Raw genomic sequence first — 15799 nt, 5'->3', positions numbered from 1 at the left:
CAAGTATAGAATGAGGAATATTTGGTATGCCTGTCCAATAGCTTGAAATAATTTAATTTAATTTAATTTAATAATTTAATTTGTATACCGCCCTTCTCCCGAAGGACTCAGGGCGGTGAACAGGGCAATACACAATAAAAATAGAATACAAAAATTAAAAAGCCATTAAACATTATGCCCATAAAATTAATACATATTAAAATTAAAACTATTTATAAAAACCCAACCCCATCCCGTCAGACCAGGCCAGCTTGTTCAAAAAAGAAAGTTTTGAGATCGCGCCAGAAGGAGCGAAGGTCGGGGGCCATCCGGAGCTCAACCGGTAAGCGGTTCCAAAGGTCTGGCGCGCCCACAGAGAACGCTCTCCCCCTGGGGGGTCACCAATCGGCATTCTTTGATCGGCGAGAAATGAGAAACTGTGTCCTATGAAGGCAGATTGAAAGGACTGGAAATGTTTATCTCCAACAAGAGAAGCAGAAGGTTGATATCACTATTCATTTCAAGTATGAATAATATTGCATAGAAGGAAGGTAAGCCCTGTTCTTTATAATCATAGAAGGGAGAAAATGGAATAATAGTTTTACAGTAATTTACAAAAAGACATATTTCTATCAGCTTTTGTTTGGGGGGGGGGGATTCCTAACAGCAAGAAAAAAATAATGGAACCAATCATTCAGAAGGATAATTTTTTTTTAATTTAATAATATTTCTATACCACCCTTCTCCCTGAGGACTCAGGGCGGTTCACAGGGCAAGAATAATGGCTTTCCCTTTGCTGGATCTTTCCAGAACTAGACAGCTCTCTGATGGGCAAGCTTTAATTTGAATTTTTGCATGGAATAAAGAAGCTTCATAGCGTAACATCTAATGGTGCAGTCATGAGAGTAGGAAGCTTGGGTACATAGAAAAGGAAGCATTAAGTACAGATGATCTGGTTTGTATGCAAAGCCATAGTCAACCAATATGTTTTTAAAAAATCAGCAGGGGAGCCTCTGTGAGCATGTTGGTGGGTTCAGCTCACTGTGTGGAGAGCCAGAAAAAAGGCCTCAGTGGCATCATTTCAGATATGTAATTTCTCCATGGGAAAATACAGCTGGTCCCATATTCTGGTTTGAAACAACTGAAGGTCTTCATCCAGGCATTTGCAAGAATAGACTGGTTACCCTTTTAAAATAAACATTTCTTTATTACTCTGTTGCTGACTTGTTTTACAACAAGTGGTTTTATTTTAGATCATTTTATGCAATTGATTTTATTCAACATTGTTTTTAATTGTTCTTTTTGTATTCTGCTCTAGTCTCCTGCAGGAGGAAGTAGTATTGCTTTTATTATTTTGCCTTTTATCCCATCCTCTGTTTTTGTTTTTAGAGAATAGATGAGTGCATCACAAAAGCATTCAGAGGTATCTGATGATTTAATTCACTCACACTGCCTTTAGGGTCCAATGTAATGTTGCTCTAGGGCTCGCATCTTCAATACAATGTATATGAGCATTAGGCTCCCTGTGGTACCAAAGATGCTTTTAATGAAAATATAAATGGGAAGATGTCATGCTGTGAAGAAAAGTGCCAGCCTGAAGGATCAGATCTTGACTCAGGATTAGCAGTGAGCTGAAGAAGGTCTTATAGAGGATGCCAAACTATTTAGCATCATGAGGAACTCCAGAAGAATCTCTTCAAAGTGGGTGAATTGCTCAGCAAAGTGTTAAAAGCAGTTCAGTTTAAGTAAATGTAAAACAATGCACACTCAGGCAAACTGTGAATGGAAAACGTGCAGAGGCAAGCATAATGACCAGGGGGGTTGAACACCTTCATGAAGAGATTAAAATGTTTGGGACACTTTAACTTAGGGGGAAAAATGATAGAGGTGAATAAAATCATGGAAAAAGTGAACAGGGAGAAGTTTTTCTCCCTATCGTGGAATGCTAGCAACAGAGGCCATCCAGAAGCAGAAGGGAAGAAGATTCAAAGCAGACAAAAGAAATAACAAAGCATATAATTAATTAGTAGAAATCATTACTTCAAGATGTAGGTAAAGGCCATATCTTGGATGGCTTTCAAAGGGCATGGAGGTTAATGGAGGGTGGATCTATCAAGAGCTATTACAGTAATTATTTCTAGATTAAAGGTAGCGTGCCTCTGAATGTATGTTGCAGGGAGTTGACAGTGATTTGACAGGACTATTTCTCCCTCTTTGGATCTCCACAGGCTACTATAACAAACAAAATGTTGGATTAGAATATGGCTTGGCCTGATCCCACATAATTGTTTTTTTTTACATTATTTTTATTCCCAAGAATTCTTCTGTCCATAAATATTTTTAGAAAATAAAAGTATCTTATTGCCTATTTGTCCAGGAACAACAAATAAATATACGTGATCTGGGAAAGCAGAAAGCACCCTGAGAACTTCTGGGAGTTATTGCCGTTTTGTTATCTGATAATGTTACAATGCATAGGATGCTGGTCCGTACCTAGAGGATCTTCAAGACTAATAGTCATTGATAGATTTGCCCTCCATAATTTTATTCGATGTGCCATGCAAATTAGTGGCCATTATTGCCTTGTGGTAATGAATTCCACAGGTTAAGCATGAAGTAGTGACTGAAAATGTATAGCAATATTAGTAGTGAATGCAATAGCTCCAGGCACTTCCATTTAGGTTAGTCTTATGGTGTCAGGTTACAAATTGCCAAAAATGTACTTCCAACTTCTGTAGTAACTTTTCAGCATTTCAACATTACTGTTCATGTACTTGGTCTTCCACTGGCCAAGCCAGGGGGAGGAGTCAAACTGGGACTTAGTCTAGAATCCCTATATGGGCCCAACAGACTGAAGTCTGACTTTCCCTCTTGAATGCTGTTGAATCTTATCCAGTTTCACCCAACTGCAAACCGTTAGTCTGAGAAGATTCTTGTGTAGAGGCTTGAGCAATAAATCAGCTAATTGAATTCTTCACATGTGGACCCAGTTGTTTGCTCCTGACACCGAAGTATTTAAAAGCCAGAATAATAACTTGTTTAAAAACACATTTTCCTGCAACAGTTCCTAGTTTCATGATGTGAAATAACATTACTGTTCATGTACTTGTTTCCATATACACTAAGAACAAGATTCTGTTCTTAGTCTGGCACTGCATTCATGCATCATGCCCAGCCAATATTTACTTCATCAGTTTGTTAAATAAGTTATAACTGGTTGGGTGCAAGGAACACATTAAACCACATAGTAGAGTACAAACCACAATGGTTAAGTTCAAACAAAACAAATCACATTATAGTTTAGCACATTAGGTGAACCTAGTCTGGAATTAATTTCAAAATACTCTGGGGTAAGCTGCAAATTATGCTTTGGTATCTATGAGGTTTCTCTCTCCTGCAGTGCAAATAACAACTTTGGATGAGCAATTTTCACTAGGATTATAGTATGAGAGGTTAAATTTCCTCCTTCTCTAATTCCACTCTCTGTCTTCTGGACTATTTACCTTTTTTAATGCTTGAAATGTACAGATGAATTTAATATTTTGACCTTGAGCAATTTGTCAACTGGGTTTGAACAGCATGATGAGCTAATATGTGGCTAGTTAATTTGTGGGTTGATAATATATATGTATTTGGTTAGGGTGGTTTATTATTTAAGACTAATATATGCTCCTAACTATAAGTAATAGAACATAGAATAATAGGGTTGGAAAGGAGGTCTTCTAGTCCAATCCCCTGCCCATAGCAGGATATCCTATACCATTCCGGACTTTCTTTGGGTTTGATGGGATGAACACACATAATCATAGAAAGAATAACAGAATAGAATAATAGAACTGGAAGGGACCCTGGAGGTCCTCCAGTCAATTCCTGCCCCCCAAGCAGGAAACCGTACAGCATTTCAGACAAATGGCTGTCCAATCTCTTCTTAAAAACTTCCAGTGATGGAGCATCCACAACTTCTGGATGCAAGCCATTCCACTGGTTGTTTTATCAGGAAATTTGCTTTCCTGTCACGTTGCTTCTCTTCCATGCATTGCTTCTTGTTCTGTCTTCAGGTACTTTGGAGAAAAGGTTGACTCCTTCATGTATTAGAACACTGCTATCATGTCACCCCTAGTCCTTCTTTTCACTAGATTAGACATACCCAATTTCTGCAGCTGTACTTCATGTTTTAGCCTCCAGCCCCCAAATTATATTTGTTGCTCTTCTCTGCACTCTTTCTAGAGTCTCAACATCTTTTTTATATTGTGACAACCAAAACTGGATGCAATATTCCAAGTGTGGTCTTACCAAGGCATTATAAAGTGGTACTACTACTTCATGTGATCTTGATTCTATCCCTCTATTAATACAGCCTAGGACTGCATTGGCTTTCTTGGCAGCTGCAAATATACTGCTGGCACACATTTAAGTGGCTGTCCACTAGGACTCCTAGATCCCTCTTACAGCTGCTGCTATTGAGCTAAGTTCCACCTCCCGCCACCCAAACTATGGACCACTCTATTTACTAGTCTTTTGAAAGTCTATGAAGACCTAGTTCCTCCTCCATGCATTGGGGATGGCTGTTAGTTTGGAAGTTCCAGCATGGATGTGCAACAGAGATGTTTTGTGTTTTTAATGCAGTCTTCAACCTGGGTTTTTGTTTGTTTTATTGCTGATATTTTATATGGCATGTTCAACATCCAGTTTCATGGGATAGATAAGTAGCCTTCAAATTTGATTATTAGATTTTTATCTCATCTAGGCATCCATCTGTTCTTTATGACACAGGGCAGCTTACAATAAAAGTAGATAAAATACACAACCTAAAAATAAAAAATAAAGATTTATGTAGCCTTCCATCTCACTTTTATGACTCTAGGCAGCTTACAATAAAATAGATAAAATACATACAGAATCTAAAAAATAAAAACATTAACTTGCAGTAACAAAGTTAATTCACAAAGTGAAGTGGAATACCTTTAGATAGCTCTGGGAGAGGGGGCTAGGCTTAGTCCTAGTCCTAGATTATTATCTGAAATAACTTTTGGGAGGGGGTTAATTCATGGTTAATTTTAATTTAAATCTTATTACTTTATTGTCACTAATGAGACAGGACAGTACTTATTGTAGTTGTGGCTGAGATGAGCGGCTTTATAAATCTTTAAATCAATCAATCAATCAGATTCAAATTACCAGAGAACCACGAAGCTTTGCTGTACAAACTATACAAGAAGGGACAGGGGGAAGGGATCTCCTTTGATATTAATTTCTGACTGGTTAATAAGTTTAAAACGGAATGTTTTGAACAGATTCTTGATTTTGTGTATCATCTTCACCCGTTAAAATGTTTTGCGTGCAAAACTGTTTTAAAACCCCGTTCACCGGAAGGCAGTTACAAAAATATGACAGATGGTTTTTTTTTAAAAAAAAAGCGAAAATGCAGCGTAACGATCCATGTGAAACCGAAAGCGTCATCGTATTTGCATAACTCGGAAAGCGTGGGGGAAAAGACGAAGAGTAATGCCGCCCGTCCTTCCTTTGCCAAACTTTCAGGGTTATAGAAGTCTAAACCAGGATGCTTCTGCCCTTCCCAAGATGGCGGCTGGGCCGGCGAATACATAAATAAATAAATAATGCCTCCACCGCGCGCTCGTACACGCTCCCAGCGCTCGATTGCTCGGACGCGCGCCGGAGCGTCTCAGCCCTGCTCCCTGCAAAGCCATGAGTTCGACCTTCCAAACATGGCGGCCACGCCATCTCTTGGGCAATCCGAGCTGAAAGAAGAAAAGAGGAGGAAGCGCAAGCCCCTCCTCTGCGAAGAGCGCACGCGCCGAGGAAGTTGTGCGCCTGCGTGTCGCGGCGCCCGAGTGCAGTGAAATTCCGTGAAGGGGGAGGAGAAAGAGAGAGGTGGGGGGGGGAAGAGAAAAGAAAGCTGAGGGGAAGGTGCTGGAGCGGCAGACGCGGGGCGAGCGGCAGCGTTGAGCGCCCTCCCGCGCGCTTTCTTCTGCCCTCCCCACATACACACCTGGTCCGACGCTGCTCCCGAATCCCCTCAGAATAGTTTCTCCTCGTACTTCCCTCTCCCCCTTATCCCCCTCCCTCCCCTCGCGGCGCTGCTGTGGCGGCGGCGCCGGCGCTGAGAGGACGGGCGGGCAGGCAGGCCCCCGGCGGCGGGGTCGGCGCGAGCGGGGAGGGACGAGGGCTCGCCGGCTGGCTGGTTGGAGCCCGGCAGTCGTAAGAGCGGGAGGATTAGCAGCAGCAGCTGCGCCGCCGCCGCCGCCGCCCCAGACTCCCTCCCCGGATACCGGCGGGGAGAATGACGGAGCTCCAGTCCGCGCTGCTACTGCGGAGACAGCTGGCAGGTACAAGAAGGGACGGAGGGAGGTATTCCAGGGCCGTCTCTGAGACCCGCTTGGGCTGAAGCGTGGTGTGTGGAAGTCCGAGCCGGGAAGAGGGGGCCGGCTTTTGAAACGTGGTCGAGGAGGAGGAGGAGAAATGGGGAGCTCCGTGAGGCGGGCCGGTGGGGTGGGGTGGGGGGCGGGGGTGGGAGACTTTCCAAAAGAAAGTAGGAGTTGGGGTTAGGGCTGAGGTAACTGCGAGGTAAGACGCGGGCTGGGTTGAGAATAGGGCTTGGGGCGGAAGGGTCAAAAGATAGCCGGAGAAAAGTGTCTTTTGTGCCTAGGGCGGAAGACTGGAAATTTCCCGAAGAGAGGCAGTAAACTTAGTGTATTTCTGGGGTGGTGGTGGTGGTGGAGGAGGAAAATATAAGGGCATTGAGAAACTCGGGGAGGGGGGTGTCTTGATGTTTTTGATAGAGGGAGGGAGGAAGGAAGGGAGCCTTGGAAATGGAGGGATATTTAAATATTGCCAAAGTAGGAGGGCCCCAGGGGCAGCGATGGGCAGCCAGGCAGTATGGTGGCGGAGAGTTGGGAGGCGTGGTGCGAGTAGTAGACAGATAGCAGTGGGGCCAACGTGTTTAGTGAGGGAGGAAGCAGAGAGTTGCTCTGAGTTGGGTAAAGAGTTGTGTTAGTCAAAGACTAGAAAGGGTGACTGATCTGGAAGGAATGAGGGATAGGGAAAGGAAGGAGAGAGGTCATTGGAGTCATAAGAGCCGCTGGGCATTGGTGTGGTGTACCGTCGGATGGAGCAAGGCGTCTGTAAATAGGTCGGGAGGATGGAGTAATGGTAAGTAAGGAGTCGGGGTGGGTGGGTGGCTGGGTGGTGAGTCTTGAAGTAACTAAGCAGCTACTTTGTGGAAGTTGAAGATTCAAAGAAAGTGCCTTGTTGGCTTTTCAACAGTGTCTAATCTTCCTCAGCCTTTTAGTGCAGAGGCTGGCAGGAGGGGGGGCGTTGAATCTGGAGCTGTTAGAAAGGGGGAGTGGCTTGGAGTATGCAGAGGAAAGCTGGAGGTGCAGAGGCCTGAGTCCGAGAGACGGGAAATGAAAAGTGGTAGATGTGGGGTTTTTTTTTTTTGGTGTTATACCAGTTTATTACCTCTGTCTAAGATCATGAGGGGAGCTGGAAAATAATAACCCAGACGGAAATAGGTATTTTTGTGAGATACTTGAGAATGTGAGGTAAAGTCAACAGTTTCAAGCAACTGAGAATTAACGAAGAGTGCCAGAATGAGGGAAAGCTGGAAAGGAAAAATTTAGGATAGCCTAAATAAATTAAAAGATGCCCTCTAGTCAAAATACCCAGTTTCTCATAACTGAAAAATGTATTTTCTCCAGTAGTATTGTAAAAGTGACTTACTGGTGTTGCTTTCTGGGATTTGTTTTAACTTCACAGGTAATCAAAACCTCTGGAATTCTCAAATGGTCCTCATTAGGATATTTTGGGTAAATGCTATAGATTATTGAGTGGCTAGGACGGGAAGCAAAAAATGTCTTGTGCAGTTAAGGTAGCACGAATGCAGGTGGAAGATGAGGGTATGATAAACTTAACAACCAAGAATGTAGAAGTTATTAGGCAGTAACTATACGAATCAATCAAAGATAGAAAAAAACTTTGTGTCAGAAAGAGGAAACCTAGTGAGTTAAGTACATTGGCTGCATAAGACAAACAGGAGAAAACATGAGTGCTGTGATCCTATGGAAGATGCTTGGCTGTTGTGTATAAGGGCTTTATTAAGATTACACTTTAGACATTAGAAGATTCATTAATAGCTACTGGGTTCACTTGTTTAATGTGCAGTCAAACAGATCTTATCTGTTTAGAGAAGATTTGTGAGCTTCTGTCTTGAATGTCTCCTCTACAGTACAAAATGAGATTGTACATTGCCTGTTTTGAACAAAGCAGAGTAAAGCTGACATCTGTGGAGTACAGTATTGGGGTGGGTTGCAGGGGGATTAATTATCATTGTTTCAAATTCATAATAGGGGAGCTATTACAGTCTTCAACTTTGGGGTTACTGCCAAGTCAATTCCTGGCTGTAACTGGGAATAAAGAAGGACATAACTTATCAGAGATCTTACCTGGGACATTGGTGATAGTACCTGAAACCTAAAAGAGGATTGCATTATGAACTTAATATATTTGTAATATATTACCGGTTTCATTTTATTTCCATCTACAGTTATTCTCTCCCCCTTTTTCTTTGTCCCTTGACTGACCAATCTTGCTTGACTAACATTTTAGCAAGTAATGTTGGGGGGATGAGCAAGGCTGAGCTTGGTCTGTCCTAACAATTATATGAGACATGTAAGTATGTTGCCTGTATGGTTAGAGAGGCATTACATATCTAGTAGCTCCATACTGTGTGCTACTCACTGCCATATTAAAAGAGAAAAAAAGCAACAGCAATGTGAAGATAACAGAATGTGTCAGTTCTTTTTCTCACCTCCTGAGTCCGTAGAATTTTTTAAAACATGCGCATCCATGTCTTCTGATTTCTCCTGTCAGGAAGTTGAAACTCCTAATTAACATATTTTGTTAAACTTTGATGAATCAAACCTGAACATTTTTTTCTTTTCTGGTATAGAAACTATTTTAATTTATTATAAGCAAAGATAAGGGATAGTATGATCTGTATAAAAAGGCTTTTTTAAAAATCCCATTTATATCCCGCCCTTCTCTGAAGACTCAGGGCGGCTTACAATTTAAGCACAAACCAATGTGCTTAGCAATGTGCTTTTAAGTCAAAGCTTAGCTTTGACTTAAAAGCACTGAATGACTGTATAATAAATTCCTGCAGTAGTGCAAAATAAAGAACTTATTAAATCTTATGGAAGAATTATTTCTGCATGAAAATAGTCCATAACTACTCCAACACAAAGTGTCTTTTAAAGTTATATAGTATTTAAACTTACAGATGTTGTAAAGAAATGCAATCATTTGCAGAAAAGAATTACCTGCCCTGTTATAGTCAGAACCAAAATAGGGCAGATAACTTTTTTCAGCAAAGGATTGCATTGTTTTTTACTGTTTTGCGATATAGATATATGTTTACATAGGTTTTCCTTTTCAATGAATTGTGGATATTTGGGAAATTTAGTAAATACAGGTAGTTCTTGACTTACAACCATCTGTTTAGCAACCTTTTGAAGTTTCAGTGTCACTGAAAACAAATGACTTCATCTGGTCCTCACACAACTGTCACAGCATCCACATGGTCACATAATCAAAGTTCAGGCAACTGGCATGGTAGTTACAACAGTTGCAGTGTCTGGGGTCATGTGATCAACATTTGTGACCTTCCTACAGTAGCTGCCTTCCAACAAGCAAAGTCAGCTGGGGAAGCCAGGTTTGCTTAATGATTAATAACTGCAGTGATTTGCTTAAAAATGGCAAAAAGGTTGCAAATCAGGCACAACTCTCTTAACCACCTGCTTACCAATGGAAATTCGCATCACAATTATGGTCATAAGTCAAGGATTATATAAACACTTAGAGAAATACCAAACTGTATAGTGTGCTTAAATGTGTGTGTGTGTCCCCAAAAATGGAGATCTACTTCTTTATTAGTGTTAAGAAAATATATGAATATTTGCTCTTGAAGTTTTCAGGAAGAAAGCTTGATATGAAGAAGCTTTTATGCTGAACTGTGATGGAGCAATTCATTGGGTAGCTTCAGGCATTGCAGGAAAGGAGGCTAAAAGGCTACATGGCCTTTATTCTTCTGCTTCTTGTCTACCCTCATTCAGCAAATCAAATATGGTGATACAGTAGTAAAATAACCACTACTTATTTTTAATGTACTACAAGAAATTGCAACAGCTATCAGATGATTTGTATAACAGTATTGAATCTGGAGCACACTTAACTTTACACCATATAAAATATCATAAAGCTATACATTGGGAAAACCGAGTATCTGACCCTACACACTTAAATAAGAACAAGAAAGTCATTTTAAGAAAAATCTGAATTATGATTCCAGTGTTTTTAATTGTTTCACTATCGTTGATAATAGAGCAAGCATGTCAAACTTCTGGCCCATGGGCCAGATGCACCATACTGAAACTGCCCCCCCCTCGCCATTGCCAGCAATGGGGGAAAAATCACGATACATTGCATGATGTCACGTGACGTCTCAAGTTTGACATGCCTGATATAGCGAATGTGCTGAGAGTTGTTGCCATTATCATAATACTGATAACCTGTAGTTTGGAGACTTTTCCAGGATATTAAATTAAAGTAATTATGCTAGTCTGCTTAGGTGACTAGATAAAATTATTGTGGCTTTCAAGACTGGAATAAACTGAAGCAATCAGTCTACATGGACATAAGTAGGATAGTTTATCCTTTGAATGCTACAGGATGACTAGGTATACACAGTTCATTGTTATATTTGGGTTTTGCTTGGCATTTTGTGCTTAAAAAGTTGTGATTAAATTATGGCTTACTGCAATATGTGAATCAGTTTGATGACTCTTATAAGAAACACTCCATCCTTCCCAAACGTATGCTAGAATTCTGGCTGATGATTCTTGATCAGAGTTGCTATTCCTTTAATAGAAACCTGCATTCAGTGGTACTAGTGGGTATGTGAAAGGCCCTGAGTTAAATCCTTTGTATAAAACACGAGGTACATTTTGTAGCCGTTGCTTTGGAGAAATGCTGTCACTTGGATCAGTGATCAGAATTGGCATTAGAGAACTTATGTTCCTAATACTTGTAAAACTTTTGAATTTAGGAGTTATATCTAGTATTCTCTGAAATCTAGTTTTAATTGAATATAAGGTAATATTGTAGCAGAACTTTGTTACACAACTCATTATAGTACAGTATAGATGTCATCTACATTTATTTTAGAAAACCTATATGGCAACCCATATTATGTATGAACTCTGGATAGCTAACAACAGTCAACAAAAACAATGTCATAAAAGTTCTAAATCAAGTAAAAGCAAAATAAAAAAATATTTTCTCTGATCTCCAGTCATAATTTGGGCATGCCTTCAACTTCTTAATTGTATTTTCTGTTCCAGCAAGTGAAATTACATGTACCAATATTCATTGGCTCTTTCCTACTGATCTCCTAAGCTGGTAGTGGCATATGTACAAAATAATGATTTATGAGTGCTTCTACCTTCTGGAAGTGTGAAGGTCCCATTTTCCATCTAGTTCTGGAGTGCAGGAAAAGGCCATTACTTTTGCAGCAGTGTATATCTATGATCCATCCCTCACTGCTTAATGTTCCAGGGTTGGAACTGAAGCATTAAGATTGTGTTAGTAGCCTAATAAGCAAGACCTACTCTTTCAGACTACAAGCATTGAGTGGCATTCTATTTGATTTTACACACATGTATAAAATTAGTTTAAATATGGATGCTCTTGATTCTAATTTCCGGCTTAGTTTGCAAGCCCAGCTAAATATGTGAACCATCCACAATAAATGCTAAATACGGATAATAAAAGCTAAAGAGTAATACTGGCTTAAAATGAACATTAAAAATATGGATATTTCCAAGTGTAGATGACAGTATGAATACATGGGCCAAGATTCCTTTTGAAAGTTGCAAGTGCAGTAATTTTATGTGTCTATATCAATCTGCATATCTATAACGTTGTAATATCTTTATAGATGTGCATCCTTTTTAAAACCTTTACAAAACCAATATATATAAAGGTAAAGGTTCCCCCGCACATGCGTGCTAGTCGTTTCCGACACTAGGGGCCGGTGCTCATCTCCGTTTCAAAGCCGAAGAGCCAGCGCTTGTCCGAGGACGTCTCCGTGGTCATGTGGCCAGCATGACTAGACGCCAAAGGCGCACGGAACGCTGTTACCTTCCCACCGTAGTGGTCCCTATTTTTCTACTTGCATTTTTACGTGCTTTCGAACTGCTAGGTTGGCAGAGGCTGGGACGAGTAACAGGCGCTCACTCTGTTACGCTGCACTCGGGATGTATATATGTATATATGTATATATATATATATATGTTTTCTGAGGTTTTCGCGGGTGTATGTGGACCTTTGGTCATTCGGGTTTTTTCCCGCGTAGAAATATATGTATATACACATATATATGTATATATATGTGTATATATATGTGTATATATGTATATATATATGTATATATATGTGTATATATATGTGTGTGTGTAAATTACTAACAAAGAATTAAGGGAGGCTGAGATGCATTTCTGATAAGGCTGAAAACAGATAAGGCTGAAAACAGGAAATAAAGATTTGCCCCATGTTTGGGGCCTAGCAAGGTAATCTAAATAGTTAACATTTGACATATATATATATATTCAAATTGCTAATAAAGAACAATTCTTTATTAGCAATTTGAATAATTTACACAAATAATGAGCTGTCATAAGTTGACTATATCCTGTGGATAAGCCTTGAGTCAGGCCAAAACAGGAATGAAAGAGTTAATTAGCAAGGTGCATTCAAAAAGCCTTGACAAATACTTCACACACACACACACACAGACACACACACACACACACACACACACAGACACACACACACACACACACACACATATATATATATATATATATATATATATATATATATATATATATATATATATATATATATATATATTTGCAGTGAGGGGCCTTGATGATTATCCCCCTTCTACATACACAGACTGGGGAAATTCAGTCTTCCCTGTGCTAGTTTCCTATGCTTGGCTGCGCTAAGAGGGAACTCCCTTGCGCAGATAATGTTCCCAACCCCCTTCTGTTTGTTGGCACTTGCATTCCAATTTCAGCTATCCTTTGAACACAACATTAGAAAATTGTACAGTATTATCTAGTGCTTTGATATGCATAACTTTTGTTTTATAAGGTATTTTCTGTCAGATATTCATGTTTATTGTGGCAAAAATGAAAATAACATGTCGCCTGACATAAATTTATTGTGGCAGATCGTAATAAATTTGTTGGTCATAAGGCTCGTAAGATTGACTTTTCAATTGTAGATGAGGATTTGTGACATAGTCTGGCCTCAGTTAAAATAGTGTTACAAGATATTATAAGAACTGTGTTGGGAGGCAAGTAGATATTTAAACATAACATTGATCCTGAATTAGGTAGATTTGCTATGTATGGGTAAGCAGTGTCCAGCTAGAATTCTTTTTGTGATTCTTGCTGTTAGTATAGAGGAGCCAGGACAGTTTTCAGTTGCTTAATTACACCTCATGGTTTTTTCATTTGAGGCTGCCTCTAGTAGCAATAGTTTGTGACAGAAGCAGTTCCTTAATCAGTAATTAGTATAGTAGAATGTTCATAGGTACTGTATAGGCACACTGTATCATGAACTGTTCTGGAGAGTGTTTGGTACATAGTTTGTTACCATTTTTATTTTATTATACTTCGGTTTGCTTAATTATTAGGAATAATAACTTTGAATAAAATCATTTTCATATTTAATTTTCATTTAATTTTTAATTTTATAAGATTTATATACCGCCCTTTCCCGAAGGACTCAGGGCGGTTTACAGGGCATTTTAAAATCACACCAATACAAAATACAAAAGTTAAAAGACAATTAAAAAGATTAAATTATCCCTGAAAATAAAAACCCCAGTTAAAAATTCTCAGCCTGGGCCAGAGAGCTCAAAGAGCCAAGTCTTCAGGTCCCGGCGGAATGAATGTAGGTCAGGGGCAGTCCTGAGCTCCACGGGCAGCTGGTTCCAGAGGGCAGGCGCACCCACAGAGAAGGCCCTCCCCCTGGGTGTTATGTCTATTGGAATATTACGTTACATGGATGTTTTGTAAATGGCTACCATATATGGCAACCATTTTCTGAGTGTGCCTATGCCAAATGCTCTCAGTGTTTCAAATATTTTCAGTAGTTTCAAAGGATGCGAAAACCTGCATAAATAATACTATTATTACTAATATAACAGTGAATACTTATGCAGGTAGTCTCAACTTATGCAGGTAGTCTCAACTTACAACCATTTGTTTAACCATGGTTCAAAATTGCATCAGCCTTGGAAAAAGTGACTTACAGCCTGTAATAAGTTACAAACAGTTGCAAAATCCTGTGGTCATATGATTGCAATTTTCAGCTCTTTTGCCAGTTTCTAGGAAAAATGCCTGTAGGGGAAGCAGGATTTGCTTAATCATGTGATTCATTTAACAACCACTGTAAAAATTGTTGTAAAATTGGGTTCAATTCAACTTATGATTGCAGTGACTTACGACAAAAATTTTGGTCCCAATTGTGGTCATAAGTCAAGGACTTCCTGCATCTGGAGGGCTGAACATCTGCATTTATTTTTAGTATAAAATTTTAAATGTAAAATTGGGCTAATTTTATAAACTTCTTGGATTTGTGAGGCCCAGAATTGGTCAGCATGGAAAAGAAGCATGCCCATAAATGTAAAGTACAAAATAGAGGTGATGCTTAAATCTCCGAGTCATTTTTTAAATCCTCCTTTTTCATCTCTAGTAGCAATTTCACAGAATAAAAATTGATGTCATATCTCACCAACTTGGATAAATAGTGTACTGTACAAAAGAAGCACATATTTTTGCCTTAAATAATATTTTGATAACATGTTTCTCAGAAAACAATTTGGTGCTGTTTAGAGAATCATAAATGCGGTGGATACAGAAAGCCCTGTAAAAGTGCCAGGTTTTTGAGATATTAAAAAATATCAGACCAAGATAAATCACTTCAGAATTCTTTCCACCTTTAATATAACATATAAGCTGTACAATTAATTGAAAGACCAATCAGAAACTTTTAGGGGGGAAAATAACAATTAAAAACTGGGCTACTCCAACTGGGCTACTCGACATCCTCTCGGGGTTGGTGATTGAGTTCCCCAAACTTATAGTTTTGGGTGACTTCAATCTACCATCCCTAGGAGGATCATCTGAGTTAGCTTGGGAGTTCATGGCTTCCATGACGGCCATGGACCTGACGCAAGTAATTCTTGGACCGACTCGTGGGAGGCCACACCCTTGACTTGGTTTTCTTATCTGGACGGTGGTTAGATGATCTTGGTGGGGGCTCCCCAATTGTTATGCCCCTGTCATGGACCAATCATCATCTGCGGCTGGTCTTCCGTTTTGCCACCCCCCGCCGTGGGTGTATGGAGCCAACTAGATGGTACCGCCCCAGGTGCTTAATGGATCCTGATAGGTTCCAGGCAGCGCTGGGGTCCCCACCTGCCTCCGTTGCTCACAACTTGGCGGATGCCTTAGTGGAAGCCTGGGAAAGGGCAGCCACGGAGGCACTTGACCGAGTTGTACCCTTGCGGCCCCTGACCCGGTGCAGATCCCAGCGAGCTCCATGGTTCTTCGCGGAGCTTCGGGAGATGAAGCATCGGAGATGGGGCCTAGAGAGCTGTTGGAGGTCCAGCCGATCCAAATCCGACCGATTGCGACTAAGAACCTATATTAGGTCTTATCTCGCAGCG

The 15799-nt window shown here is 40.2% G+C and overlaps 1 protein-coding gene across 2 annotated transcripts in view; it reads left to right on the top strand.

The window, feature by feature from the left end:
- Positions 1 to 15799, top strand: part of UBE2G1 (ubiquitin conjugating enzyme E2 G1) — a 100777-nt gene that overhangs the window by 31580 nt on the left and 53398 nt on the right. The window contains exon 1 of one of the 2 annotated variants that reach the window (XM_083379514.1): positions 5891 to 6326. The exons of the other annotated variant lie outside the window; for it this stretch is intronic. Within the exon in view, the coding sequence (XP_083235640.1) occupies positions 6281 to 6326 (46 nt within the window). The 5' untranslated portion in view covers positions 5891 to 6280. Of the gene's footprint in view, positions 1 to 5890; positions 6327 to 15799 lie in introns of those variants that run through there. 2 annotated transcript variants of the gene reach the window in all.

The sequence above is a fragment of the Vipera ursinii genome (assembly GCF_947247035.1).
Source record: "Vipera ursinii genome assembly, chromosome: 1".
In the NCBI taxonomy this organism is placed as follows: domain Eukaryota; kingdom Metazoa; phylum Chordata; class Lepidosauria; order Squamata; family Viperidae; genus Vipera; species Vipera ursinii.
This window is presented reverse-complemented; position numbering and strand designations above follow the sequence as displayed.